The 26670-nt window shown below is 38.7% G+C and overlaps 1 protein-coding gene across 7 annotated transcripts in view; it reads left to right on the forward strand.

Annotated features, from left to right (window-relative positions):
• The window catches only part of KIAA0232 (uncharacterized protein KIAA0232 homolog), a 65362-nt gene that overhangs the window by 25574 nt on the left and 13118 nt on the right, over positions 1-26670 (forward strand). For all 7 annotated transcript variants that reach the window (XM_015285823.4, XM_040699511.2, XM_015285824.4 and 4 more), the window contains exons 3-6: positions 6605-6742; positions 18539-18605; positions 19872-19953; positions 21308-24605. In XM_015285823.4, coding sequence (XP_015141309.2) covers positions 6605-6742; positions 18539-18605; positions 19872-19953; positions 21308-24605 — 3585 coding nt within the window. The remainder of the gene's footprint in view (positions 1-6604; positions 6743-18538; positions 18606-19871; positions 19954-21307; positions 24606-26670) is intronic.

A 26670-nucleotide genomic window follows, 5' to 3' on the forward strand; every position in this document is an offset into this window, starting at 1 on the left:
TTATTTTTTCCCCTATCCTTCCTCTGCAATCTCTCTTAAACTCTTAATTAAGAGTCACAAGGGGGAAAGTTTTTTACATATGCTTCTTAGTCTTACAAGACTCTACATACCTAACACAGTATGGGAATTCTTTTTCACACTAGAAGTTAGCTTGTTTTGATGGTTTTCTGAATTAGAATCTGGAAGGGAGAAACTGTCCATTTATGTGGTATTTCAGAAATTCTGACATTGAATCCTTCCTAGTTTTTGTATAAACTTGTTTCTTGAGCTTACCTGTTGAAGTAGCACTATTTTGTTGGCCAGCAATAATGTTCAGGATAGCAAAAAAAGCTAAGCCAGTAATTTGCTTAAATCATGAGTGGTTTGTACTGAAATTAAAATGCTCAAAACAAGAGCCATGTTTCAAAATTCCCTGATCCAGAATTTTTTAACTTCTGTTTTCTTCTGCCGTCTAAGAGACTTGGATTTCTTGCCGTGAAATTGCTTGTCATTCAAAATGGGGATATTGACCAAGTAGGTAATTATGGTTACTCAATTCATTATCTGAAAACTTGGTAAAACTTGTGTATAGAATCAGAGAATCATAGAATGGTTTGGGTTGGAAGGGACCTTTAAGATCACCTTGTTCCATGTCTCCCGCTAAAGGCAGGGACACCTCCCTCTAGACCAGGTTGCTCACAGCCCCATCCAGCCTGGCCTTGGATCCTTCCAGGGAGGGGACATTCGCAGCCTTGCTGGACAACCTGTTCCAGTGTCTCACCACACTCACAGTAAAGAATTTTTTCCTATACCTAACCTAAATCTACCCTCTTCCAGTTTAAAACCATTTCCCCTCCTCCTGTTGCCACATGCCCTTATAAATAAACGTACCTCCCCAGCTTTCCTGTGGGCCCCATCAGGTACTGGAAAGCTGCTGTAAGGTCTCCTTGGAGACTTCTTTTCTCCAGGCTGATGAGCCCCAGCTCTCTGTGTGTCCTCGTAGGGGAGGTGCTCCAGCTCTCTGATCATCTTTGTGGCCCTCCTCTGGACCTTCTCCAACAACTCCATGTCCTTCTTGTGCTGGGGACACCAGAACTGGACACAGTACTCCAGGTGGGGGTCTCACAAGAGCAGAGTAGAGGGGCAGAATCACCTCCCTCAGCCTGCTGGTCGCAGTTCTCTTGGTGCAACTCAAGATATGGTTGGCCTTCTGGGCTGCAAGTACATACTGATGGCTCATGTTGAATCTTTTAACAATTGACACTTCCAAATCCTTCTCCTCAGGGCTGCTCTCAAGCCATTCTCCACCCAGCCTGTATCTGTCCTTGACATTGCCCTGATCCAGATGCAGGACCTTGCGTGTGACCTTGTTAAACTTCATGAGCTTGGTGTGGGCCCAGCTCTCAAGCCTGTCCAGGTCCCTCTGGATAGCATCCCTTCCCTCTAGTATGGCAACTGCAACACTCTGCCTGATGTAATCTGCAAACTTGTGGAGGGTGCACTTGATCCCACTGTCCATGTCACCTACGAAGATGTTAAATAACACCGATCCCTGAAGAACACCACTCATCACTGGCTTGATCATCATTTTACTGCATCTAATTTAATCTGTACTGTGTGCAGAAATAATCATAGGGAATCTGTTCCTCTGAGTTTACTTGAAGGAAAAAACATGATTTCTTAAGCATGCTTTTCTGCTGGTTTGGTTTCCCCATTTTGGAAGAATGTTTATCATCTTACTTTCCTGCATATTTGACTGGTAATGCAAAACTTAAGCTTATTTGCTTATCTGAGTATGAACTGAGACCTCGAGTCTTGTTTCTGTGTCACTGAACTTGATACCAGCTTTTATGAAACCAGTAGTTTCATCTTGAGATGAGATTTAACACTGGTCTTCGCTATTATATAGACCATGAGTTTCAAAACAATTTTCATTTAGTCTTGTTGCAAGGCATTGCACTCGTTCTGACAGTGGGTATTTCTTCAGTGTCTTTATAACAAATGAAATTAAGAAGAATCTCTACTACAGTTGCTTTTCTTTTTCTTACTCACATTCTTGGGAACTGTGAAGAGAGGTGGGGGAATGGCTGTTTTTGTGTAGTTGAGCAGCAGAAGCAAGTTAGAAACCTAGTTCTAAAATGTGCATCCCTGGATGAATCTATATTCGATTAAGCGCTCCAAACACTGGCAGCATAATGAGATTTTGTACTTTGTCACTTTAGGAATCAAAATCTCCACTAAGAATTTACCTAGTTACGTAGTAGTTAGAAAAGCAGGATTCTGAACAATGGATGTTTAAATAGCAGGTTTGATGTTTTTCCAGTATCCAGGTGGCTTCTGCTTCCAATTGGTGTTTATGTTGAATGTTCGCCCTTCAAAATTCAAGTAGGGATAGTCTCTTTTCAATGTTAGGATTTTATAAGCCAGGTTTTGTTTTCTTTTTCTCGTGGAAGTTTATATAGGCTTCCTAAACCTGCAAGATTGTGACCACTGATGATGTTGTGACCACTGAACAGGATTGTGAAAATTCAAAGTTACAGTAGAGCATTAAAGTGGCATTAAAACAAACCTTATGATATGGTCTCTAGTTCTGTTAGGAAGCAAAGGTAAATAAACACAGCTAATAGCCGAAGAGAATAGAAGTCCCTGGTGATTCTTTCCATGTGAAGTAAGTCGTTTACTCTGTTTCATGCGCACAGAATGTTTTGTTGAACTGCTTTCTTTCCTGTTTGTCACGAGCTCAATATTTTCCAGCCTAAGGAATAAACTTCTTAATGGGCTCCTCACCACTGGAAAAAAAAAAAAAAAGAAAGTGCAACAGATGAATTTAAAAGATACAAAACTCCTGGAATGTCTTCTTACCAATTTAGTCATCATAAAAGCAGAAAGCTGCTCAGTTTGTGTCATCCCCTATATTAACTTTCTAGAACTTAAGGTATATATGACATTTCTTGTTCCTGCCCATTTTACTTGAATTCCTTCTCCTTTTTGTTTCTGTAAATTGGTTCAGACAGGTTCTGATGTTCTATAACAAAAGTCTGCTACGTAAGGAATGTATTTTATTTGCTGCTTTATGGGTGTGATATTTGAATTAGTTGCGGAAGGTCCAAAGTACCTGATAAATGTGTGGATAAGTATTGTAATTTATGTGAGGATTATAAACTTCAGAATTTTATGTGGAATAGCTGTAATTCATAATACTAATTTTGTAAAATGCAAGGTGGAAATATCAATGGGGAAAAAAATTGAGAACTCAGCTTTCTCAATAGTTTTTCCTATAAAAATTAAAATGGTGGTGTGATGCACTGGCAGTCGTGTGTGACTGAAACCCAGTGTTCAGAAGCAAGTTTTTGTGTACTGTCTGGAGAGACAGAAAGAAGATGCTACCAGAGCTCTGTCCTCTGTTGCTCCATCCTGCAGGATGAGTCACTTTGTTCCCAGAGTGCACGAACAAACTGTTTGCTCTGAAAGGAAGGACAAGGTGGTGCTGGATGTTTAAGTGAATATTCCATGTAGACTCACTTCCTCCTTTAATAATGGGTATTTTTATTGCAAGGAGTAAATATTTGAAAATGAAAAAAATATATTAAAAAAAATAGACAGTAGCCAGATATCTTTTGAATTGTGTATAGAGAACTGACTGGAATGTTTTATGTCCTTAATGCTCTGCTGACACACACCACTGCCTTATGCAGTGTGTAGAACTGTCCTTGCTGAGGACAGCTGTGATGTGCTTGTGCAGAACTGAGCTGCAGTGTAGGTAAAGCAAAGTGTGCTGATTTATAGCATTTTGGTAACGTTTTCATAGTGTAGGTATTGCCTTAATCAGTTTTCCACCTAAGAGTAGAATACACGAAATCAACTCAGTGCACATTTCACAGAATGGCTGGAGATGGAAGGGACACTTCAAAATCACCTTGTCCACCTTCCTGCTAAAGTAGGTTCCCTATGGTAGGTCACACAGGAAGGCGTCCAGATGGGTTTTGAACATCTCAGGGGAAGGGAGACTCCGCAGTCTCTCTGGGCAGCCTGTTCTGCTGCTTTGTAACCCTTTCTGTAAAGAAGTTCTTATGTTTATATGGAACTTGCTGTGTTCCTGTTTGTGCCCATTGCCCTTTGTCCTGCTGCTGGGCACCGCTGGGTACCATTGCTCCATCTACTTGACTCCTGCCCTTTAGATTTTTTATAAACATTAATAAGATTCCCCCCTTAATCTTCTCTTCTCCAGGCTGAATAGTCCCAGGTCACTCAGCCTTTCCTTGTATGGGAGATATTCGAGCCCCCTCATTGTTTTTGTAGCCCTCCACTGGACTCTCTCCAATAGTTCTCTGTCTTTCTTGAACTGATGGGCCCAGAACTGGACACAGAACAGGACACTCCAGATGTGGCCTTACCAGGACAGAGTAGAGGAGGAAGATCACCTCCTTCAACCTGATGGCCACCCTCTTTTTATTTCTGTGGCCTTCTTGGCCCCAAGGGCACACTGCTGGCTCATGTCCACCAGGACACCCAGGTCCTTCTCTTTAGAGCTGATTTCCAGCAGGTAAACCCCTAGCCTGTACTGATGCATGCAGTTGCTCCTCCACAGACTTAGGACTCTACTCTGTTGTTCAACCTCATAAGGTTCTTCTCTGCCCAGCTCTGTTGGCTCTGTTGAGGGACCTGGACAGACTTCTGGTGTGTCAGCCACTCCTCCCAACTTCATACCATCAGCAAACTTGCTGAGTGTGATTTCTATCCCTTCATCTAGGCCATTGATGAGAATGTTGAACAAGGCTGAACCTAGTATTGACCCCTGGGGAGCACCACGCTCCCTAGGCTTACCTGTTACGGCATCAGACACCTTCCTGAAGCCAAGGTATAGACAGCATCCACTGCTCTTCCCTTGCCTACCCAGCCAGTCATGACATTTTCCTGTGTGCTTAAATTTTCAATTTGAATAACCTTTTCCTAGTGGATGTGTATTTTTTTTTCTTTGTAATTTTGCCTGTATGTGGATGAGCAGGGACGGACTTTGGCAGCTGCTGGGTGAGTCTTAGCAGGTGGGTCTTAGTAGTCTGTGTGCTTCATGTCAACACTGGAAAGAGCTACTGAGCTCTGCAGCCTCCTTGTAGTTGATGAACAAATGTAAAATTCTGGAAAAATTATTAATATTATTTTTTTAAATGGAGTGTAGATGTGTGTAGTTTATTGCACTTATTTTTGATAATTTTACTTTTTCTCAGTTATTTTGTAAATATATTTCTGTTACTCTAGTAGAGGCATGGTAGACCAATTAGATTTGTTGTTTTAAATGAACCACTGGAATCTTGCACAAATATGAGAAAGCATAGACAGACCAGTAGCTTTTTGTTCTTCAGAAGCAAATACTTTCCTCCAGATCTTGTGATTTAATAAGATTTAAAAAGAATAAAAATAAAAATCAGTGAATCCCTCTTTCCTGAGGAATTCAATTGGATAGTGAGTCCATGGCAGCTGTTTAAAGGCAGCTGTTAAAATTCTTCCTTCTGAAGGCATGTGGTCATTTTCCCCCTTCCCACCCTTTTTCTGTCTGACTTCTTGTGTGCACAGAGATGATCAGTCTCAACTGACAACTTGTTTTTACTTCATTTTGAAGCTATGGGGAGTTTGGAGTTGTTTTAAATGAGGTTAGGCCTTAGCCTGAATTTCATTAGGAGCAGGGGGGAGGCATGTTGAAAAACAGCAGTTTTGTGAATCTCTCTGAAGATGACGTTTTAGACCAGCATACATTAAATAGCATAATTGTCCTGGTAGTCAAAATATTTCTTTGATCAGATGAACACAAGAAATCATATGTATAGACGTGAATGGACATTAAGGAATAATAAATAAGCAAATGTTATGATAGATTTCAGGGTAGAGATGAGTATTTATCTGAGTGTGGAAGAATGAGCAGGAGAGACAGGCAACTGCAGGAGGGTTGGAAATGCTCTGTGGTTTCTGCTGGTGTGGTTTGACTTTTTCAAAAGTGATACAGAACAGATGCTGTGTATCTTCAGATGATTATGTATGGTACAGTAGCTGCCTTCTTTGATTTTCATTTTTCCTAATGGGGACTCTTCCTACTCACAAGTATGTGACTTTCTTAAAAATAATTTTGAGTTCATTGAAAGACAGACATTGCTACCTATAGTCTTAATGGTGCTCATTTTAAGAGCTAGTGGAAGATTTGGGGATGTAACATAAATTTTCTTCTTTTGGCCTATTTTATGTAAGTTTAATCCAAACTCTGAAATTCTTGCTCTTTATTATTTCAGAGATCAGTGAAACTAATAAATTTTGTAAAAATTGTAGCTATGTATTCAACTGTAAGTTGACCCTAAAATAATTTTTATGGATATGCCTTGCAATTGGAAAATATTGCATTCAAGTGTGAGTGGCCTTCATGTCCCGAGACAAATATGTATATTTTTCTGAATAGTGAGTGCAACCGTCTTCTGTAGCCGTTGGTTTTAATCAAACTAAATTTTAATTTGGCAAACAGCAGTTTCTAATAGAATGAGTTTGTTATTATCCTAAACAATATGTTGTTTGTAGTCTTATGTTGCTGTAGTACTGAGTTGTTTATGTGTCTTAATACAATAATGTTTATTTTTGATTTTAGGAGAATGACATCTTCCTGGGCTGGGAAAAAGGAGCTTACAAAAAATGGGGAAAGAGTAAGAAAAAGTGTTCTGATCTAACACTAGAGGAAATGAAAAAACAGGCTGCTGTCCAGTGTCTTCGCTCTGCTTCTGATGAAGTAAGTTCAGATTATTTAATAGATTCTTAAGACTTTATACCCTTCTTTGAGTTATCCATCACAAGCTGAAGATATCTAATGATCTCTTCTGTGCCTTCTTGAAATGCAGTATCCCCAGGAGTTCTGAGTGTTCTTGATTTTCTTCGGGAAATTATGAAACCTTTGTTTGGCAGCAGGATTTCACAAAAGATTCTATACTGTTTGCAGTGTTACGATTTCTTTCCTTTCTGCAAGCCCTTACCTGTTATTGTCAAGGACAGTTGCAATGCACCAGTTTGTGTTGAAATTGCCCCAGAGCTTTGCATAAGCTTATTTGTTAAAATTCTGAGTTTTCTTTGTGGTGGAGTCTGTGTGAGCTGCAAGGAGCAGAATGTTTGGGCAGGTCATCTTGCTTTGTGCCTGGTGCAATTTCTGCAATCCAGAATTGCTAAATAAGTAGCAAACATTCATTTTCAAGATCACATCATTAAGTGGAAGTGGAGTTGAAGCCTGATGACTGGAGAAGGTGAGGAGAGGTGAAGGCAACACAGCTGAAGGAAGGATACCCAATACAGTAGACACTGTTGCTCAGTGGGAAAGTGGACAAAGGGAGACAGTATAGAGTGAAATATTGACATAAAAATTCTGTAGCATAGATCAATGAAAGCTCTTAAGTGAGATTTTTCACACAACAGAGATCAGAAAGTCTAATTGCAGAACTACAAATGCTTACATTTCTCTCAACAGTAAGGGAAATTCTCCCCCTGCCTTTGCAGAATGATTATATTATTGCTCTATACAACTTCGTGGTCACAGTTTGTAATTGCCCAAGTATTCGTGTGGTTATGTGGAGAGCATATCAGGAAAGCGAATCAGTATTCTGAGATGAACTTAGTTGGGGTGGAAGAAATGTAAACGTAAAGCTGTCTTTGGAGACTTGGGAAACTTTCCCCAGCAAGAGTGGGGAAGGTATGTGGCTAACAATAATGAATACTGATGGTATTGATTTGTGTGATTATTACCTCTGCCACTGTCTTCAGCAGCATTCCTGTTATTTACTCTCTTAGTGTATATGAAGCTGCTTGAGTATTTATCCAGTTACTAAAGTGTTCGTTGACTAACTGGGAAGTTTTGTGAACTCCCATTTTCCTGTTACTTTCAATCTGAATAAAGATGCAAAGTATAATTTTGATGGTAGCTCTCATAGCTACAGAACACTGAAGTCAGCACTCTGACTACTGTAAGCGTTAATGTAAATAGGAAGTATGAGGAAACAATTTCAAGAAATATTGCCTTTCTGGTGGTATGGCAATCTTTAAATACTCATGAACAACAAAAGCTAGTAATCTGCACATACTACAGGAATACCAATGACTGACTTTTAGCATTAAGAATGATTCTCTTTACGCATCGTCACAAATGAAAATGAAGGAGCATCACGTAGCTAAATCTATACTGAGAAAATGAGTTGAACAGAGAAAGGAGTGAGATAAATTTGTTACTAATCACTGGCCTGGCTTCACTTGAAAGTTTGTATCATCTAAAACAGGTTAAGAAGGGAAGAAGCTCTTCAACTTGAGTTTTAAAGAAATGAAAAGAGGTGTGGTCTGAAAGTCTAAACAAGTAACTTCTTCCTTTGAGTCCTGCCACCTTGTAAGATTTTACTGCTCAGCAAGAAGCTGTAATCTATGAATTGTAGTCTGTGTTTAGTCAGGGCTATTTTGACTTCTGTTACTTGCCTAGGCAGCTAAGCTTGCTCATTTGTTGTCTTTAACAAAACTGCAGGATGTGTTATTTTTTCTCATATTTTCATACAGAATAGAACCTTTCAACCTTTCTCAAGGTTTGAGCCTTGTTGCTTAATGCTGTTTTGTAGATAGTGCAGATAGGTTTGCATTGTACAAGAGAGAAACGTGGTGGTTTTTTTTTTTGAACACAGGAGTTGAAGGAGGGAGATGATCCTGCTTAGGTATGAGTGCAATTAAAGAAAACACAAAACAAAACAAGCAAACAAAAAACTTGAAAAGCAGAAACATCTTCCATGTTGGCCGGTGCCTATGTGTATCTCTATGTGCTAATTTGACAGAAGACTTGGTATTACAACATTGTTTCAGTGTACAAGAAATACCATTTCTCTTGAGTCATTGTGGCTGCTCTGTGCAATGTTTGTGATTTCTTCTCTACAAGAAGATGAAAATACTTAGTAGTGTGTGTGAGAAGTCTCAAGCTATTTAAGGACGTAACTAACATGATATAATTTTGTTCCATCTGTCACCCTGGGGTGGACTTTAGGATTTTATGTGCATTGAGATAATTTGTCTGTTAGATTTCAGGTTGACTCTCAGTACTTGCTTTGTGTGACTAACGTTAGGAGCAAAAATGCAGGTACCTTAGGTTTGATCTTCATGTTTGATTATTTAAACTAGTAATGTGTTGGGAAGTTGCTGCTGATATTTCTTCCCTTCACAAATAATCGAAGGCCTGCAATTTGGGTGACCGTTTAAAGAAGATGCTGTCTGGTGCTTAACGGGAAGAGGAAATTGTAAAATAAATGAGGTGAAAATTGGCTTGCTAGAAGTAAACTCTTTTGTTTCATGGTTGAAATAATGTTTTTTGAAAGCTTATCTTTCACGGGCTTCCATTTTCATGGTATTCATTCTCAGGGAGTGTTTAGCTTGGTAGCTTAGCTTTGTTACCTTTAGAATTCAGTATTGTCTCATTAAAAACAAAACCAGTGAAGACTTGATGTTGAGAAACATTAGCCTGAGACAGAAATCCAGGATTCTGGTTATAATTTTAAGGTGCAGAAAGCAAGCATTTGAGTTGTAGATGTCTGCAGTGTGGTGTGTGTTTCTGAAGCACTTTCCAAGTTACACAGTGTGTGATAAGTCAGGGGGCCGACTGTGGCATCACTGTGTCTCTCAGTGGCCAATCATGTTGTGGACTAAGTACGTTCATTTGTGGGAGAAGACCTATATGACAGAAGGACGCAAACAGTTTACATCTGTATGTTCTGAGGATGGTATTTTCTGTGTGACAGGCATTTTGATGCCTCAAGTTGTCAATATTTGTTTGAATCTTTGGCTGCAGACACCCCGATGCAATTAGAGGCAGTTAAGTACATCACAACTCACCACAGAACGAAGACAAAAGGATGGTGTGAAGGTATAAGACAAGTATTTCAGTATAGTAATCAACTGGTACTCTAACTGTAGTTCTGAAGCTTATTTTTTCCAGAATGCTTGAAAGGAGTATAAAGCAGGTCAAAAAGAAGTGGTGAAGAACTGTTCAAAGTATAAAAAGCTCATTAATTACTGACCTTGCACAGAGCTTTTACTTCCTTATTCTGCTGAAACGTGGGATTAATTTTGAAGTGTTGATCTGCAGTTAGCTGGCAAAGTAAGGGTACCTGTTCTGATTAAACATTGGGCTGGGAAAACAAACAAACAAACACCAAGAAACTGTTAGGACTAGAGAATATTTATGAAAAATTCCTTATTTTTAGCAAAGACATCTCAAAAATACTGCCTCATGTTAAGTAAAAACAGCAGTTTCTGACATTATTTAATGATTTTTTTCTTCTGTTTGATATACCTAAAAGGTCAGTTCAGGTACAGTTTCTGAGTTACTTTAATGCTTTTGGGTCTCCTAATTCTGAAAGTTGGTAAATCATTCAGGATTTGACAAATGAAACTTAGCAGTAACAGGACAGAATGCACTGTCTTTGATTCCCCAAAGTTTAGGCGAAAAAGATAAATGTAAGAGTGCAGAAATCCATCCATGTTGAATTTTTGCAAGGTGGGAACTGTCTTAAGAATGGAAATCAAGGTTACTTTTTGGAAGTCGATGCGTATGACATCTCAGTAGGTTCATTTCGTACTAATAATATTGGTATCACTTCTGTTGCATGGCTGTTCATCACAAATCCAAGCCGATTACCTTTTAACTGACTAGACTTTTGCCAAAGGCTGATTTGCTCAGTAGAGTGAGCAGGTTTCAGCTGTGTTCCCATATCATACAGCTCTCTCACTGAATGCTTGTAGTGTTGCATGTGAAATTCTGCCCCAAGATGGTGCTAGAGGTTTAATTCACATAATCGATGGCTCTCTTCTTCTAAACTATTTGAGGACACTTGAAGGTGTGGGCATGGCGCTGTTTGGAGCATTGGATTTGCTTGCTTTGAATTATGAGAGAGAAATATGACCTTTCTGATATTTGTATTATCAGCACTTAGAAGAGCAAATCGTCTGCTGGATGAAGTTATACCTGGTTGAGTTTTTTTTTTTCTGTTGGTTTTCCCCCTTGTTTGTGTTTAACTCTGAATTTCCTTTCTTTTTAAATGCTGATGTGCAAAATGTTTACTGTTCTGCCTGACGTGTCCTGGGGAGATCAGTAGCAGGCATTTCTCTGTGCTTGAGAAAGATGGTTGTTGGTGTTTTTTTCCACAAAACCCAGAAACACTTCTCAACATCAGAGAAAATAATCTTCCTTTTGGGTAACGTTGTTGGCCTTCTGCAAAGGCTTAGAATGTCAATCTTTAGAACAGTGTTATTTATGAAAGGGTTTTAAAATCAGTCGTGATGTTAAGAATTTTAGATTAAATGTTTTTTAAAAAATGAAACTGAGCTGCTCCTATGAGAAAGCACCACAGAACTTTATTTCCAACCAGTCATTGTTTTTCTGGGATAATTTAATTTGAATTGTTTTAAGGGAATTTGTATAGGTTCTGTATTACCAAATCCATTGCCTTCAAAACATTCCTTCTTTTTTTTTCTCCCTCCTTTCATTATGCATTATGTTGGATTTGGCAAACGGTATTAATCCATAGATTGTAACTTCAGCTACCGTATTAATACTTGAAGTAAATTTGTCTCACTGAAGTAACTCTCAGAGTAAATTAATTACAATAAATCAATTCCTTTTTCCTTATGATTTTTGCAATCCAGGAGGCATTGTTGGCAGCATGCCATCAGCTTTGACAGATGTTAAGGCTGCTACCCCAAGTACAGTGGTTACTCACATGGAAGTTGGTAGAAGTTTCAATTATTAAAACTCTTATGCCAATTTTCTTGATACAGAAGAAGTATATGTTGAACAAGAAGTTCTTCGTGGAAGCTTTGTCTGTACAGAAGTTACTTCATAACATTTGTTTGGATGTGAAAACTTTCTCAGTTTATGTTGAGTCAATGAAAGGATAGAAGTGCTTGCCTTGTGTTTCTTCTGTTTGAATCTTTCCCATAGTGTTTGTTGTGAAGGCTGAAAGTAGGGTTGTTTGGTGTGTTTGAAAGTTATTTCATCTGGCATGTACTGCCAGTGGTGATGGGAGAAGAATGGGGCATCAAAGCTCTTTCACCAGCAGCTTCTCTGTAAGTATGTGACAGGAAGAAGTTAGCACAGGTCTGGAAGAAAAAAGAGGGTATGCTCTTCCAGGTACTCTGCTGGATAACGACTTCTCTCTCATCACAGCATAAAGTTACTCCATTATTATTTTCCATCCTGTAGAAGAACCATTCACACACACATGCACGCGGACAGTTGGAGTCCATTATGAATTCTATCTTAAGCACAAGCAGACTTCAGCAGATATTGCAGAGTCTCTATCTACTGCAAGTGTCCCTTCTGCTTTTTGCTCTGTGCAGAAGGTTGCTCTTACATGACTGGAGGAAATATGCTTTTAAAAATTTCTCCTATTTCATTGATGACACAGATGAGAATATTTCAGCATCTGAAAGCTAAAATACTGTAATTAAGTAAATTCCCTCAGCAGCTCAGCTTACAAGAACACCAAATCTTTTGTGGCTTTGAAGTCAGCATGTTTGTTTATTAGCAATTAATAATAATCAAGAAGAATATTTTTTAGAGGCCAATTATTCTTTCTCGGGGGGATAAAATTTATCTCAGAGTAGCCCACTTCAGAGTTAAGAATCTATAGTAGCTAGATATAGCCACTAAATAATTAAGTGAAATAACAGAGGTCAGTTCAGCTACCCTGGTAACATAAATTTGGGGATGCTGTGTTCATTTCAACTTAGTTTGAGCTGGTAGTTGAATTCGTATCTGGAATGACTAAATAATACATGCTGTGATTTCTGTTTCAGAATATGGGATGTGAAGTGATGAATCTTAAGCCTGATTCTAGATAAGTGATATACTTTTCTTATTGCTGTCATAGTGCAAAAGAGAAGATAAAGAGAGTTGCAAGAAAGCATTTTATTTCCTTGCTGGAGAACTATTGCTCTTGTAGTGCTTGAAATTCAATTACTTTTTTTGCCTGCTAAACAAAGTCAGCTATTCCAAGGTAACTCATCTGTTGAAGATTATTCAGATCAAGTATTCACGAGCCCCAAAAGAGAAGTTTATTTGGTGGCTTTTTTTGTTTGTTTGTTTGACTGGTCCAACATCCTTGTTGTAAAGATGTTTGTTATTCAAATGTTATTTGTGCTTATGCAAGGCAGCACTGAATTGGCCAGAGTCATTCCGTCTTTCTGTTCTTGTCCTTACAGAGACTTTTTGCTTGTTTTTCACTTGTTTTGATTTTAGACTTTGCAGAACTGCTCTCAATGCTGTATGGTGCTCAGCTGATTTTGGGTACCCATGTTCACAGGACCGTCCTGCTTCCCCACACAGGTGTATTGTTGTGAAGAATGATTAAAGCAGATGCAGGACATTAAGCACAAATGAAATGAGCACATATCTAAATTCACCCATGACTTTTTTCTTAAGTGATAGCCTTACGGACACAATGGAGATAAATGGAACATTCCTAGTGTAGATGAACAGCGGATCCAAGAATGCTGAGTTTAAGTAGCAATTCCTCCATACAGTTAGCAAGGGAAACAGTAAGTTATTCCTCATGTATATTTAATAAAATTTTTAACTTCAGAAAAAGATAAACTATGGCAGTAAATGGAGGAATTTCTGGTGGGAGTGTCAGGAATTGTGGAGGCAGTGGGGATATTTGGTTTTGGTTCCCAGTTCTTCTTGTGCAGAGCACCTTTGACCATAGATAGGCAAGTCAGTCTGCTCTCATCCTGCACATGGTCTGAGGTGCTTCTTACAGTTCCTTTGTATTGAGTATCGATTTAAGAAAGGCATGTTGGTAACTTTTTTTTCAGACTTTGACAAAAATAACAACCTCAGACATATATACCTGATGTATTGTATCAGGATTTGACAAAATGGAAATCTAGACATTACCTAGTTCTTTTCATTCTACAAAATAGAGAAATAGATGTGTGATTGCAGTGAATCACACTTTGTGCTTTATTCAGTTCACGTGGCTTAACAGCTGATTCATATGGAATAGCTGCCTAATCCTTCACTTGGTGACAGGCTGCGTGCCAAGAAAACAGTCCTGGTGTACTGGGATCAAAGGACAGTGTCTGTCTGGAGAGGCTGATGGCCTGTCATAAGAATGATTTGAGACTATGAATCTATTGATTAACCTTAATTTCAAGATTATTTGGACTTGTATTCTGTGAGAGAAGTGTCAGTATTCCACTCAGGGGGCCTGAGCAGGTGATCTCCACAGGTCCTGTCCAACCCTATGCACTTCTGTGGAACTGAAATATGGAAACACGTAAGTGAAGCGAGGACTTGTTTCAAAAGTGTAAGCCAGAAAGCTCTCCAGACACCTAGGAGAAAATTAGTGATTGGTTTGGTCACTGAGGTAAACTGAAATATAAAGCTTCAGTCTTTTGGAAAAGCCTCAAGATGAGTAAGGGACTTTCCTCATACCTTGCAGGCCTGAAGTAGCACGCCATATTCAGTGCATTCAGAGCACGCAATGCAGAACTTCTAGAGGAAGGTTTTAACTTATTAGGCCGGGGGGGAGATGGGAAGAAATGGTAACATTACAATCTTTGCCTCTTGAGTTTCATAATCAGTTTTTCTATTTCTGCAGTTGTATTATTGTGCATCAAGTTTGGAAAGCTCGTTGTAAATATTGGATACCACAACTCTTTTCTTCCTTGATATGTTTTCTTTTTCTCTGCCCAAAATTTGGGGGTATTGATTATGTACAGATTTACAGATTAGTGTACATGTTTGCATGGCATTCTTTGGATTGCAGTATGGAAGTCACACCTTGACATCCTTGATGGAATATGGAAAGGGCTGCAGAACCAGTGAAAAAGCAAAATTTTGCTAGCCTGTGCTATCTTTGGTTCCATAGAAGAAATGACATAAGATCATTGTGACCAGTTGTGCTCAAATTCAGGGAAAAAATAACCACTAAATCTTCTGTATGGTGACCCAGTGGTGCTTGTTTGCAGTGCTCAGAAGTCCACTAGCACAGATAAAGGTCAGCCAGAATTAAAGTGACAGGGCCTGATGTTTGACTGCTTCTTCCTGAAAGCTCTCAGAACGTAGTAGCTGGTGTCCACCGTTACATGGACAGCAGTTTTTAGCAGACTTGAATTTTATCTGCATAATATTATTTTCTTACTGTAGTTGCAGTTAAACTGAATATATTAAATACATAAAAGTATTTCTGAAGTAATTAAGTGTTTAGATTTAGTCTCTCTTAGGAACATTTTCTGCAGCTATACAGGACCGTGAACCTTCAAAAGCAATTGAGTTGCTGTAAGCTGATGTCATAACTTGCCATCTCTCAGATTGCTCCATCTGAAAAGGAGAGCATGTAAAATGATCTTGAAGTTTTGTCATTATTTAAATATATTTGTAGGGATGTGTGTGTCTACATGCATGTATACAATATATGCAATATGTGTAAATACGTCCGTATTTACATATAAAATGTGTGTGAGGTTTGCTTTTTGGTTTTTTTTTAATTGCTCTCACTCCACGTTACACAGAATTGCACTTATTTGGCTTTGAATGAAGTCATTTTGGTCAGTAAGCAAGGCTGGCTAGAAGCGAGAGTCTTCTTAACCCGAGCAGTCAGATTGACTGTTCTTTTTCATGCTGGGTGAGTTCAGAAGCTTAATTTATCTATTAGCACAGTCATTCCTGTGCCAGTAATATAACACCTCTCCTTTATGTAATCCTTCCCTTGCTTCAGCCAGCTGACGAAAAGCCAAAAAGCACAACTTTTGATGGAACTGGCTGTAAGTTCAAGCCAGAGGAATGAAATTGAAGGATATTGGAAACAGGACAGAATAAAGCGTGTTTGGTGTGGAGGCAGATTTGATGTGTGAGATGGAATTGTGAATTACAGTAATGATACCCTATCTTCTGTCGTTCGAACGAGAGAAATGGGTTAGTAGAAATCTGGGTCAGTAGTTTAAATTATCTTAGAGATGATCATGAGATTTAAGTCTTTCATGTTGGAATTACAAAAGCAATCCTAATTAAGTGCTGAGACTTTCATATTGGAAAGTATTTATAAAGGTACTCAGATATTTGTACTATTTGGGGACTGCCTTTACATTTGAACCTGATCAAAGCACTTGAGGCAGCTCCCCCAGTATCCTGGAATACCCTGCTCTCTGGCAGTGGGATTGCTGCAACTGCTGTGCATTGACCTAAACAATGAAAAGTTTCAGTACATAAATCATATATTCAGATAAGAACACAATCAGATAGAAGATAGTTGCTGAGGCATTCATTACGTTGCCTGCAGCCTGTTTTTACATACTGCAGTAAGAGGTTGAGTAAGTGGTCTCTGGAGAGTTGGCATTCTGCACAGCCGTTCGTGGGTTTTTTTTTCCTTTAAACCTAGCAGTAGCTACATGGGAGTGCTATGCAGGACAGCATGCAGCGTGTCAGCTGACATGAGTATTAGTTTCATGGTACAGGAGGAAATGAAGTGTTTGATTCCAAAAGTTTTCCCTTCTTCGGCGCAATGGTGAGCAGTTTGTTGCTGTTTTGGGGTTGGTTTTTTTGTTTTCGTTTGTTCTGACGTGATTGTACAGATTCACTTCCTTAACTTATGTTGCTTAGATTTTGAGTATTTGCTACAGGTGCCGGTTCAGTTAGACAGTTCTGAGAGCTAAGCAAAAACAAGGCCAGCTCCTCCTCTGTTGCCCTTTTGCGGGGAGGAAGGGGGGGTCAAAAGAGGTAAAGGTATAAATTGGCAATTCTTACAGCTATGTAGGTTTTTCCCTTTTACTGTGCTGCTTGGCTGTTTCTAAATAATATAATCTATGCCAGTAAATTTACTGATGTAGGAGATACCTTCTGATGTTTAATACTGCTAAGTCATCCTCAGTTAAGTACTGGCATAAAGTTTCATATTTAGCACTTCAGTGCAGCAGTGCTGAAAGGGACAGAAAATTGCTTTCTCACTTGACTGTAAATAATTAAAATTTAGAGGTTAGTGTGTAAGTCATTGCTTCAGAATATAATTTTTCAAGTGCATGTTTCTGACACTGGTTTAAACAAGCTGGTTCGCTGTATAATTTATTGTTTCCTTTTTCATGAAGTTTACTTGTGCTTTAGTGTCATACATTCACATTTCTCAGCAATTTCTAGCCAGTAGGCAGGAGAAAGGAGGAGCTCTTATATCATGGGAAAAGAAAATCCACCACCATAGTGACACAGCAAATCTTAAACTTTGAATGCATTTCTTTACCTTAACGTGGGATTTGTGTTACCTTTGGAGAGCATGCATTTGCACTCACTGTGTGCAGAAGACCATGTCAAACTCAGAAGGTGAGGTAATTCCACGGGAGCTTTGTACAAGTCTCAGAATGTCCGAGTGGGTTGCGGTCAAGATGGAGCTGTTACTGGAGAATCTGTGCATAGGGTAGAAGAAGCTGTCCAGTGCTCCGTATTTACCACTTCCAGCTGTAAGGTGATGTGAAGGTGGCTTCCCACGTCCTCCTCACGTGTTGTGCAGTGCTGCATTTTGCTGTGGTTCCAACCTTCTGTTTGCAGTTACGGAAAGTGCAATCTCCAAAGGTGACCCGAGTACCAAAATAGTCGCCTCACCCGGCTTTTCTTCCACAAGAAGTTGTCACTTCAGGCTGTAGGTTAGCGTTCAGTATTTCACTGTCTGGCATCCAAGTTTTATTCTGTTAGAACAGCACGATGTTTTCTCCTGTGGGACGCTTGGCAGCATACTGTTCTTCTTTATGCATGTTTATCTTCCAGCAGTTTGCTGTTCTGGTACTGTTATTTGATCTAGAGCTGCTCACAAGGCTAGGCAGATAGAAAAAGCAGAACAAATGCATGTGTAAATAACATTGAAATGGGATTTAAAAGGAAATTTGAGTGTAAAGAAGGCTTATATGGGGGAATAAAGGAGCAAATAGAGGCTTATAAGGGAAGGTGAATAAGCTGTTTATTTTTCCCTCTGCTCTTCTGAGCAAACAACACAATGTTAAAAAAAAATGAAAAATGGGCATTGCAAACTGACAGAACAATGGGAAATGTGTTGCGTGTATCCTCTCCTTCCCCTCCATGCCACCTGTCCTTTTCTACTCTTTTACTTTTCACCTTCACCTGATTTTCTTCATCCTTTCCAACAGCCCTTTTCTCACAGGTATAAATTGAGCAGCAGAAAGGCTCAGACTTAGCTTTCTGAAATGCATCTTAGTGATGGGCTGATTCTCGGGATTTTATCCTGAGACACTCAGCCGAACCAAGCGATACAGTGCAGTTAAGGGTGACAAAGCCTTGGGTATACAGTAATGCTCGTGACTTGAAACCTTAGTGTGAATGTATTTCTCATCTTGTGGGATTTACCTCTAATGAATTTATTTAGAGGAATGGATTTAAACCTGGGGAATACTTTAGTTACCACGTGAAAAGAAAATGTCTGATTGCCAAGGTATGTTTACTGTATTTTGTTGTCTTTACGTAAAGTGAATATCCTTTTTGCTAAGTTGTCTGTTTTTCTGTTTTATTGTGCAGAGCTCTGGGATTGAAACTTTAGTGGAGGAGCTTTGCTCCAAACTGAAAGACCTTCAGAGTAAGCAAGGTAAGAAATAAACCCTCAAACTTCTCAGGTTAGATGTCTTGTATTAAATTTTTCATTTAGGCCACCCAATTTTAAAATAAGCATTAATAATTTCATTCAAAGAATTGCATACAGTTCCAGCAATCATACACTGGTATGCTTTGTTTACCTAAGAATGAGCCATTTGTGAGTAGCATTTTCCTTGTGAAAAGAATGCTTTTTTTTAGTAAATATTCCATATTCAGCGTTTTCTTTTCTTGTCTAAAGAAATGAAAATAAATCAGGCTTGATTCTGTTCCTTTTGTATGTTGATACTTGCAAGGAATAGATTGGCCTCAAATTACTCTGTGCTGGCTGTTCTGTGGAAATCATTCAAATAGGTGTAATGGAGGTGTGCTTGAAATTCCTGGGCTTTAGGGGAGTAGAAATGGGGGCTTTATGTTCTAAAGGATATGGCATAATATAGAATCGCGGTTACTCCAGTGTGAATTCTTTGCATGTAAATGTTTGCTCAGGGGCACAGCAGCACCCTCTGACACCTTACAGTAAAATTAACAATAAAGAATAAGTATTTGTCTGCTTAAAGAATGATTTTAGCTGTTTCTATTTATTTTTCTGCTTTTAAACACTAATCACTTGTCTCTCAGTATTGAATAGAACTCTGTTGTGGTACGTCCTTGCTGAGCCAAAACAGTGCTGACCATTTATTTAGAAAAAATAAGTAACATTTGTGTGCATTTCACAACTTCCTTCCTTTTTTTTTAATTTATATTTTACATATTTTAATACAAAGAGTCAAAAATCAGAGTTGCTTTTTGCTTAGGAAGTATGCCTTTATATGCTCCCAGAACTACTGCAAGGATGCTTCCTTTTGGTGACATGCAGTTGTTCACAAAAATGTTAAACACATCGTTGGGTTTTGGTTTGTTTGTTTTTTATATGTAGTAACGTAAGATGAGGATTTGAATACCAAGTAACTAAAAGCTCAATAGGAGATGTGCTAGTAGGTGCATTGCTAACCACAAAATGGCCTGCAGCTGCTAGCCGTTTGGTGAAATTTGCCAGGCTAGCAAGACAATGGTAGAAATCTTGAATCTTTGGTAATAACTTGTGTCTTCTGTATGCCTAATGCTCAGACTATAAATTGCTCTATTACTTTACAGAACTTTATGAAAATGTACTGCTATTACAGATGTGTGTCCTGGTGCTTTTTGTGTAGTACTTGTATAAAATGTATTGGCTTTCTGAACTTTTCTGTTAAGCATTTGGAATTTTCTTCCAAAACAGAGGAGAAGATTCACAAAAAGTTAGAAGGCTCATTGTCTCCTGAGGCTGATTTATCTCCCACAGCAAAGGATCAAGTAGAAATGTATGCATTTATTATTATTATTAACTTAATCATATTTTATATTAATATATCTTATAACCTCTCTCTTCTCCTTCTATATTCATATTTTAAAACAGTGAAGTTAACTTAGTGGTAAATCTGAAGCTTTGTGGATATTATGCAGTCTTCTTTTTTCCTGTCATCTTCTTTTGTTCATCTTGCATATTTAAGTATAAACAAGTCCTGACTACTTTCTTTTTCCTTCTTCTTTTGACTATAAGCTGATCTCAGACCAATACTGTATTTTAGTCTCCTTGAGACTGAGTCAGCTATAAAAATGAAAAGGCCTTAGAACAGCATTGACTGACAAACTGCGAGAAGAGAATCAGTTTTCCATCTTCTGAACTTCTGTTGCAGAAATGGGAAACTCTTTATAATCCTTAATCTCTTTATAACCAAAGTGGCCTACTGGATACCAAGTACCTCAGTCTGGTCTTTCTGAAGTATCCAGGAGCTTTGTGGTTGACTTTTCTTGGAGATACCGCTTTCTCAATCTTCTCAGCCATTGCTTGCAACAGTATAGTGGAAGTGTTGTGAAATGAACAATACTTCAGGGAGCTGATTCTGTTAACTCACGTTTAACTTAACTGACTTGTGAATGTTTTTGAAAAGGTTTTCATTGGAACATACATGAGAATCTGCATAAATTTATTTATTGTCAAGCATATGCTGCTTCATCTTGTCCTTGTTGGACAGAGCTGTTACGCATGTTATACTACTGTAAGACAATGCCTTCTTTTTTGTTGCAGTAGCTAAGGCTCTCTCTTTTTTTTTTAAGAAGTTGGGACATGTTGGTTTCCTTTGCAAACCCATGCTGATGTTTGATTTTTTTTGCAACATTTTTTCTAAGTGGAAGATCAAAGTATGTAGGAGCTAACATTCCTTATTTTACAATGTAGATTTCGCAGTGGACAACTGAAATTCAGAACTTAATTGACTGAAAATGAGGACTTCCTCATGTATACTTTGAAGTTGCACACTTTTAAGATAGCTATTAAATAGCTTCAGTATCTAATAAACTCGGGATCGGGCCTTCACTATTTTAAGCAATCACAATTTCTATCTACAATGAAGTTTAGTACTTTCTAAAAATGGGAGCTTTACTTTGTAGTATCCTTTAAAACATGCATGAGTATATAAATATAAGCTTATCTTAATCTTCCCTTTGTTATTCAGATAAACAGTGCAGTGAATGGCGTGTGCATAAATAGAACAAACTAGGTTTTTTTTATAAGTAGATTGGCAGTGTTTTGATGTGTTTTTAGTAATATTTTCTAATTTTAATGCCTGTCTGAAGTTCTAAGATACAAATGTCACCTTTTTATATTACTTTCAGGTACTATGAAGCATTTCCTCCTCTATCTGAAAAGCCAGTTTGCCTGCAGGAAATTATGACTGTATGGAATAAATCCAAAGTATGCTCTTACTCTAGCTCCTCATCTTCATCCACTGCTCCACCAACTAGCACAGATACATCTTCTCCAAAGGACTGCAATAGTGAAAGTGAAGTAACTAAAGACAGAAGTAATAAAGTACCTGCCGCTGTACACGAAAGAACCCAGCAGAAGAAAAGTAAAAATGAGAAAGAAAACAAGTTTAGTAACAATGCTGTTGAAGATAAGCCTGTTTTGTATAAAAAACAAGTCCGACATAAGTCTGAGGGAAAGATGCGTCCTCGCTCCTGGTCATCTGGATCCAGTGAGGCTGGCTCAAGTTCTAGTGGTAATCAAGGTGAATACAAGGCGTCGATGAAATGCATTAAAGTAAGACACAAAACAAGAGAGGTTCGAAATAAAAAAGGGCGTAATGGGCAAAGCAGGCTTGCAGTGAAATCTGGTGAAAAGGCCGATAGAAAAGTCCACAGCGGAAGCAGTAGCAGCAGTAGCAGCGGGTCCGTCAAACAGCTGTGCAAAAGAGGTAAAAGGCCATTAAAAGAAATTGGAAGAAAAGAAGCTGGCGGTAATGATGGAAAAGATTTGTACATAGACAGCAGAAATGAAAAGGAATATAAAGAAGAACCCTTGTGGTATACTGGGCCGATTACAGAGTACTTTGTTCCTCTTAGCAGAAAAAGCAAGCTGGAGACTACATACCGCAACAGAGAAGATATATGTGGCATAACATCAGAGGCTGTAGAAGAGTTGTCTGAATCAGTGCATGGTCTTTGTATTAGCAACAATAATGTTCATAAAACATACCTCGCAGCAGGTACTTTCATCGATGGTCACTTTGTAGAAATGCCTGCAGTTCTAAATGAGGATATTGACCTCGCTGGGACCTCAGTTTGTTCTCAACCAGAGGACGACAAATATTTAGATGATGTTCATCTGTCAGAACTAACACACTTCTATGAAGTGGATATTGATCAATCCATGTTGGATCCTGGTGCCTCAGATATGATGCAAGGGGAGAGTCGGATTTTAAATATGATTCGACAGAAGAGTAAAGAAAAAAATGATTTTGAGGCAGAATGTTGCATAGTGTTAGATGGAATGGAGTTGCAAGGGGAAAGTGCAATATGGACAGATTCAACCAGCTCTGTTGGTGCTGAAGGGTGGTTCTTGCAAGACCTTAGTAATTTAGCTCAATTTTGGGAGTGCTGTTCATCTTCTAGTTCTGGCGATGCAGATGGAGAAAGTTTTGGAGGAGATTCTCCTATCAGATTCTCCCCCATCTTAGACAGCACAATGCTTAATTCACATATGCTTGCTGGCAATCAAGAGCTCTTTTCAGATATTAATGAAGGGTCTGGTATAAACTCTTGTTTTTCAGTGTTTGAAGTGCAATGCAGTAACTCTGTTTTACCGTTTTCTTTTGAAACACTCAACTTGGGAAATGAAAATGCAGATTCTAGTAGCACTGCTAATATTCTTGGGAAAACACAGTCTAGGTTGCTAATATGGACCAAAAATAGTGCCTTCGATGAAAATGAACACTGTTCCAATCTTTCAACAAGAACTTGTAGTCCATGGTCACACTCAGAAGAAACACGTTCAGACAATGAGACTTTAAATATTCCGTATGAAGAATCCACGCAATTTAATGCAGAAGATATTAATTATGTAGTTCCTAGAGTGTCTTCAGGTTATGTAGATGAAGAAATTCTAGACTTTTTGCCAGAAGAAACCTGCCAGCAACAAGCTAGAACTTTAGGAGAAATGCCCGCTTTGATTTTCAAGAAAAAATCTAAGCTAGAATCTGTCTGTGGTATTCAGCTAGAACAAAAAGCAGAAAGTAAAGACTTTGAAACTACACAGGGGTGTAGTGCAAGCAGTCCACATGGAGATGGCTACAGCTCAGGGGTTATTAAAGATATTTGGACAAATATGCCAGACAGAAATTCTGCAGCAATGTTAGAAATAGAAGGAATAGAAGATGAATTGTTTTCAACTGATGTAAATAACTATTGCTGCTGTTTGGATACAGAAGCAAAAGTTGAAACCCTCCAGGAGCCCAATAAAGCAGTGCAGAGATCAGAGTATCACCTTTGGGAAGGTCAAAAAGAGAATTTAGAGAAGAGAGCGTTTGTCTCAAATGATTTATCAAAAGTAGATGGTGGTGACTATACTACACCGTCGAAACCTTGGGATGTTAACCAAGATAAAGAAAACTCATTTATACTTGGTGGTGTGTATGGGGAGCTGAAAACATTTAATAGTGATGGAGAATGGGCAGTGGTGCCACCTAGTCACTCAAAAGGGAGCTTATTGCAATGTGCAGCTTCTGATGTAGTGACAATTGCTGGTACAGATGTTTTTATGACTCCAGGTAATAGCTTTGCCCCTGGTCATAGGCAATTATGGAGGCCATTTGTATCATTTGAACAGAGCGATCAATCAAAGAGTGGAGATAATGGATTAAATAAGGGTTTTTCTTTTATCTTCCATGAAGACTTACTGGGAGCTTGTGGTAACTTTCAAGTTGAAGAACCAGGGCTTGAATACTCATTCTCTTCCTTTGACCTGAACAATCCATTTTCTCAAGTTCTTCATGTAGAGTGTTCATTTGAGCCAGAAGGAATTGCATCTTTCAGCCCTAGTTTTAAACCTAAGTCAATTCTGTGCTCTGATTCAGACAGTGAGGTTTTACACCCCAGGATATGTGGTGTTGATCGAACGCAATACAGGGCTATAAGGATTTCTCCAAGGACTCACTTTCGCCCAATTTCTGCATCTGAACTTTCTCCAGGTGGTGGAAGTGAGTCAGAATTTGAATCAGAAAAGGATGAGGGAAGTATTGCTGTCCCTTCTCAAGTAGATGTGTTTGAGGATCCACAAGCAGATCTCAAACCTCTGGAAGAAGATGCAGAAAAAGAAGGGCATTATTATGGAAAATCAGAGCTCGAATCTGGAAAATTTCTTCCCAGATTAAAAAAGTCTGGAATGGAGAAGAGTGCACAAACATCATTGGATTCCCAAGAAGAGTCCGCTGGGATGTTACCAGTAGGAAACCAAGATCCGTGTTTAGAATGCAGTATGAAAGAATCCCTAGATGGGAGGGTGATGGAGAGCTCTAAAGTAAACTGCAGAATAGTGGAGCCGCGAGAGGAGACTAGCAGGTTTTGCAGTTGTAAAGCAGGATGCCATTTCCCCAGTTATGAAGATAATCCTGTTTCTTCAGGAGAGCTTGAAGAGGTACGTGGATGTGTAAAATTATGGAATTTGCAGCTAACAGCTGATAACCAGCAACTCGTCATGTGACAGTTCCATTTAAATGATTGTAATTGTATCTCTCTAGAAAAACATAGTTCCATAGAAACACAAGAGGTTCTGCCTGAACGTCAGGAAACTGTTTTCTGTTTGTTTTTTACTGTGAGGGTGACATAGCACTGGCACAGGCTGCCATAAAAGTTTGTGGAGTCTCCTCCCTTAGAGATACTTGGAAGCTGTCTGGACACAGTCCTGGTCAATCTCCTCTTGGTGACCCTGCTTGAGCAAGGAGGTTGGACATGATGATCTCCAGAGGTCCTTTTGAACCTTAATTGTTATATGGTTCTGTGAAATATTAACCATTTTCAGGCATTAGTGTCATCTTGCTTAGCTTTGGAAATACATGCATGTGTACACTCATGTGACTTTAGAATCTGTTTACGTTAAGCTTTTAGTTCATGATTTACATATAATATGTTAAAGTGTGCGTAAATTTTGAATAGTGAAATATTATTGATTTTGATTCATGCCTATTTTAAAATATGAAGAGGAATTTCTGAAGTCAGTCTTCTCAGTATGAATTTCAACATGAGTTGTTACTGTTTCTAAGTAGAAGACTGTGGAGACATGTAAACTTAAGCAAAGAAATGTTTCTGGGAAAGGGGTAATTGTCTGGAAGATTCAGTGTTCTCTTGTCAGTGTTAGACATAAAATGAACTAAAACTTGGATGCAAAATGTATGTTGCTACCACAGCACTGTAAGCAAACCTCAGTATGAGTTAAGCTTAGAGTTTTCTCTCAGTTAAGTGTAGCCATAGGTTAAGTAAAGATTTAAAGCAAAATACCGTTCCAGCCATAAATAGCCAAGCTTTGCTTGCTGTTAGCTCCCTCTGCTCCTGAGGAAAAAAAAATCCTTGACCTGTAATATCTGACCCTGAGAAATTGCGTGGGTACTTACAAGGTGAATCTTTAATGGTCTTTTCCTCTTCAGTCTCTTCCTCTACATACTTGGCAGTTGTAGTATCTCCTCTAGGAAGGAATTCTTTGTTTTTAACTGAGCAATTGTAATCAGCTTGTGTTGTGCTGATTGTATACTCCTTAATTACAGGTTTGAAACACTAAATCATGTTACGGGGAGGCTAGCCATTTTCTTGCTAAAACTGAAGCAGAGCTTTTTGTTGAATGAAAAAGTTCCTTATTTTTCTTCCTCATTTATTTCTTCTCTCATTCCCCTGTGAATTAATTACTATTACTGCTTCTGTTCCCTTCAGTAAGTTGTTGTCTGCTGCTTGTGCAGCAGAATCAAATAATTGTGGCTTCCTGCTTCTCCAGAGTCTGGGGATTTTCTGTTTCTGCCAGGCCTCGTGATTAAAGTCACCAATAAAATGAATCAACCTAGGCTGTAAGTCAGAAGAGATTCTGGAAATTACCTTTAACCAGGCATAACAGAGTCTGTCTAGCTTTATCATACCATAGAACGTAATAAATGAATAAATGGTGATAGCAGGAGAGAGAATTTCCTTCCAGCCTCTTTTCAGATCTCCTTTCTTGAAGTTTAGTGCTCCATGAGGATGATTTGCTCTTTTCAATGACTTACCCATACAAGAAAGTAGTATGTGCCTGCTATAAATTTATAGTGGTTTCAAAGTTTATGATAGCTACAAGCCTTGAAAAAAGCACTGGTTACCAATTACTGCTCAGAAATTTCTAGTATTCTATTTTCCTTATATTCTCTGCCACAAGAGTAAAGCTAACTGCTTCCCATTCTCAGGTCCTGTACTTTTGGCAGTCTAGACTTTAATTTGGTTTGAAATCAAGCTCTTCCTAGGGGACTTGAGGAGCCTGATTACAACTTAAACTCAGAAAGACTGGGTCAGCTAGCTTTCTTATATATAGTGTGTCTCAAGAGGATGCACATGCACTCTGGCTCTGGGCTTGTCTAAGAGCAGTTAATGCATATCTGATGGTAATTGGCTTTTTAACTTGAGAGCACATTTAAATGTATTGGATTTAAGTCTATATGTAAAAGTTTTCAAGCAGTAAGACAATA

Source organism: Gallus gallus, chromosome 4, assembly GCF_016699485.2.
Source record: "Gallus gallus isolate bGalGal1 chromosome 4, bGalGal1.mat.broiler.GRCg7b, whole genome shotgun sequence".
NCBI lineage: Eukaryota > Metazoa > Chordata > Aves > Galliformes > Phasianidae > Gallus > Gallus gallus.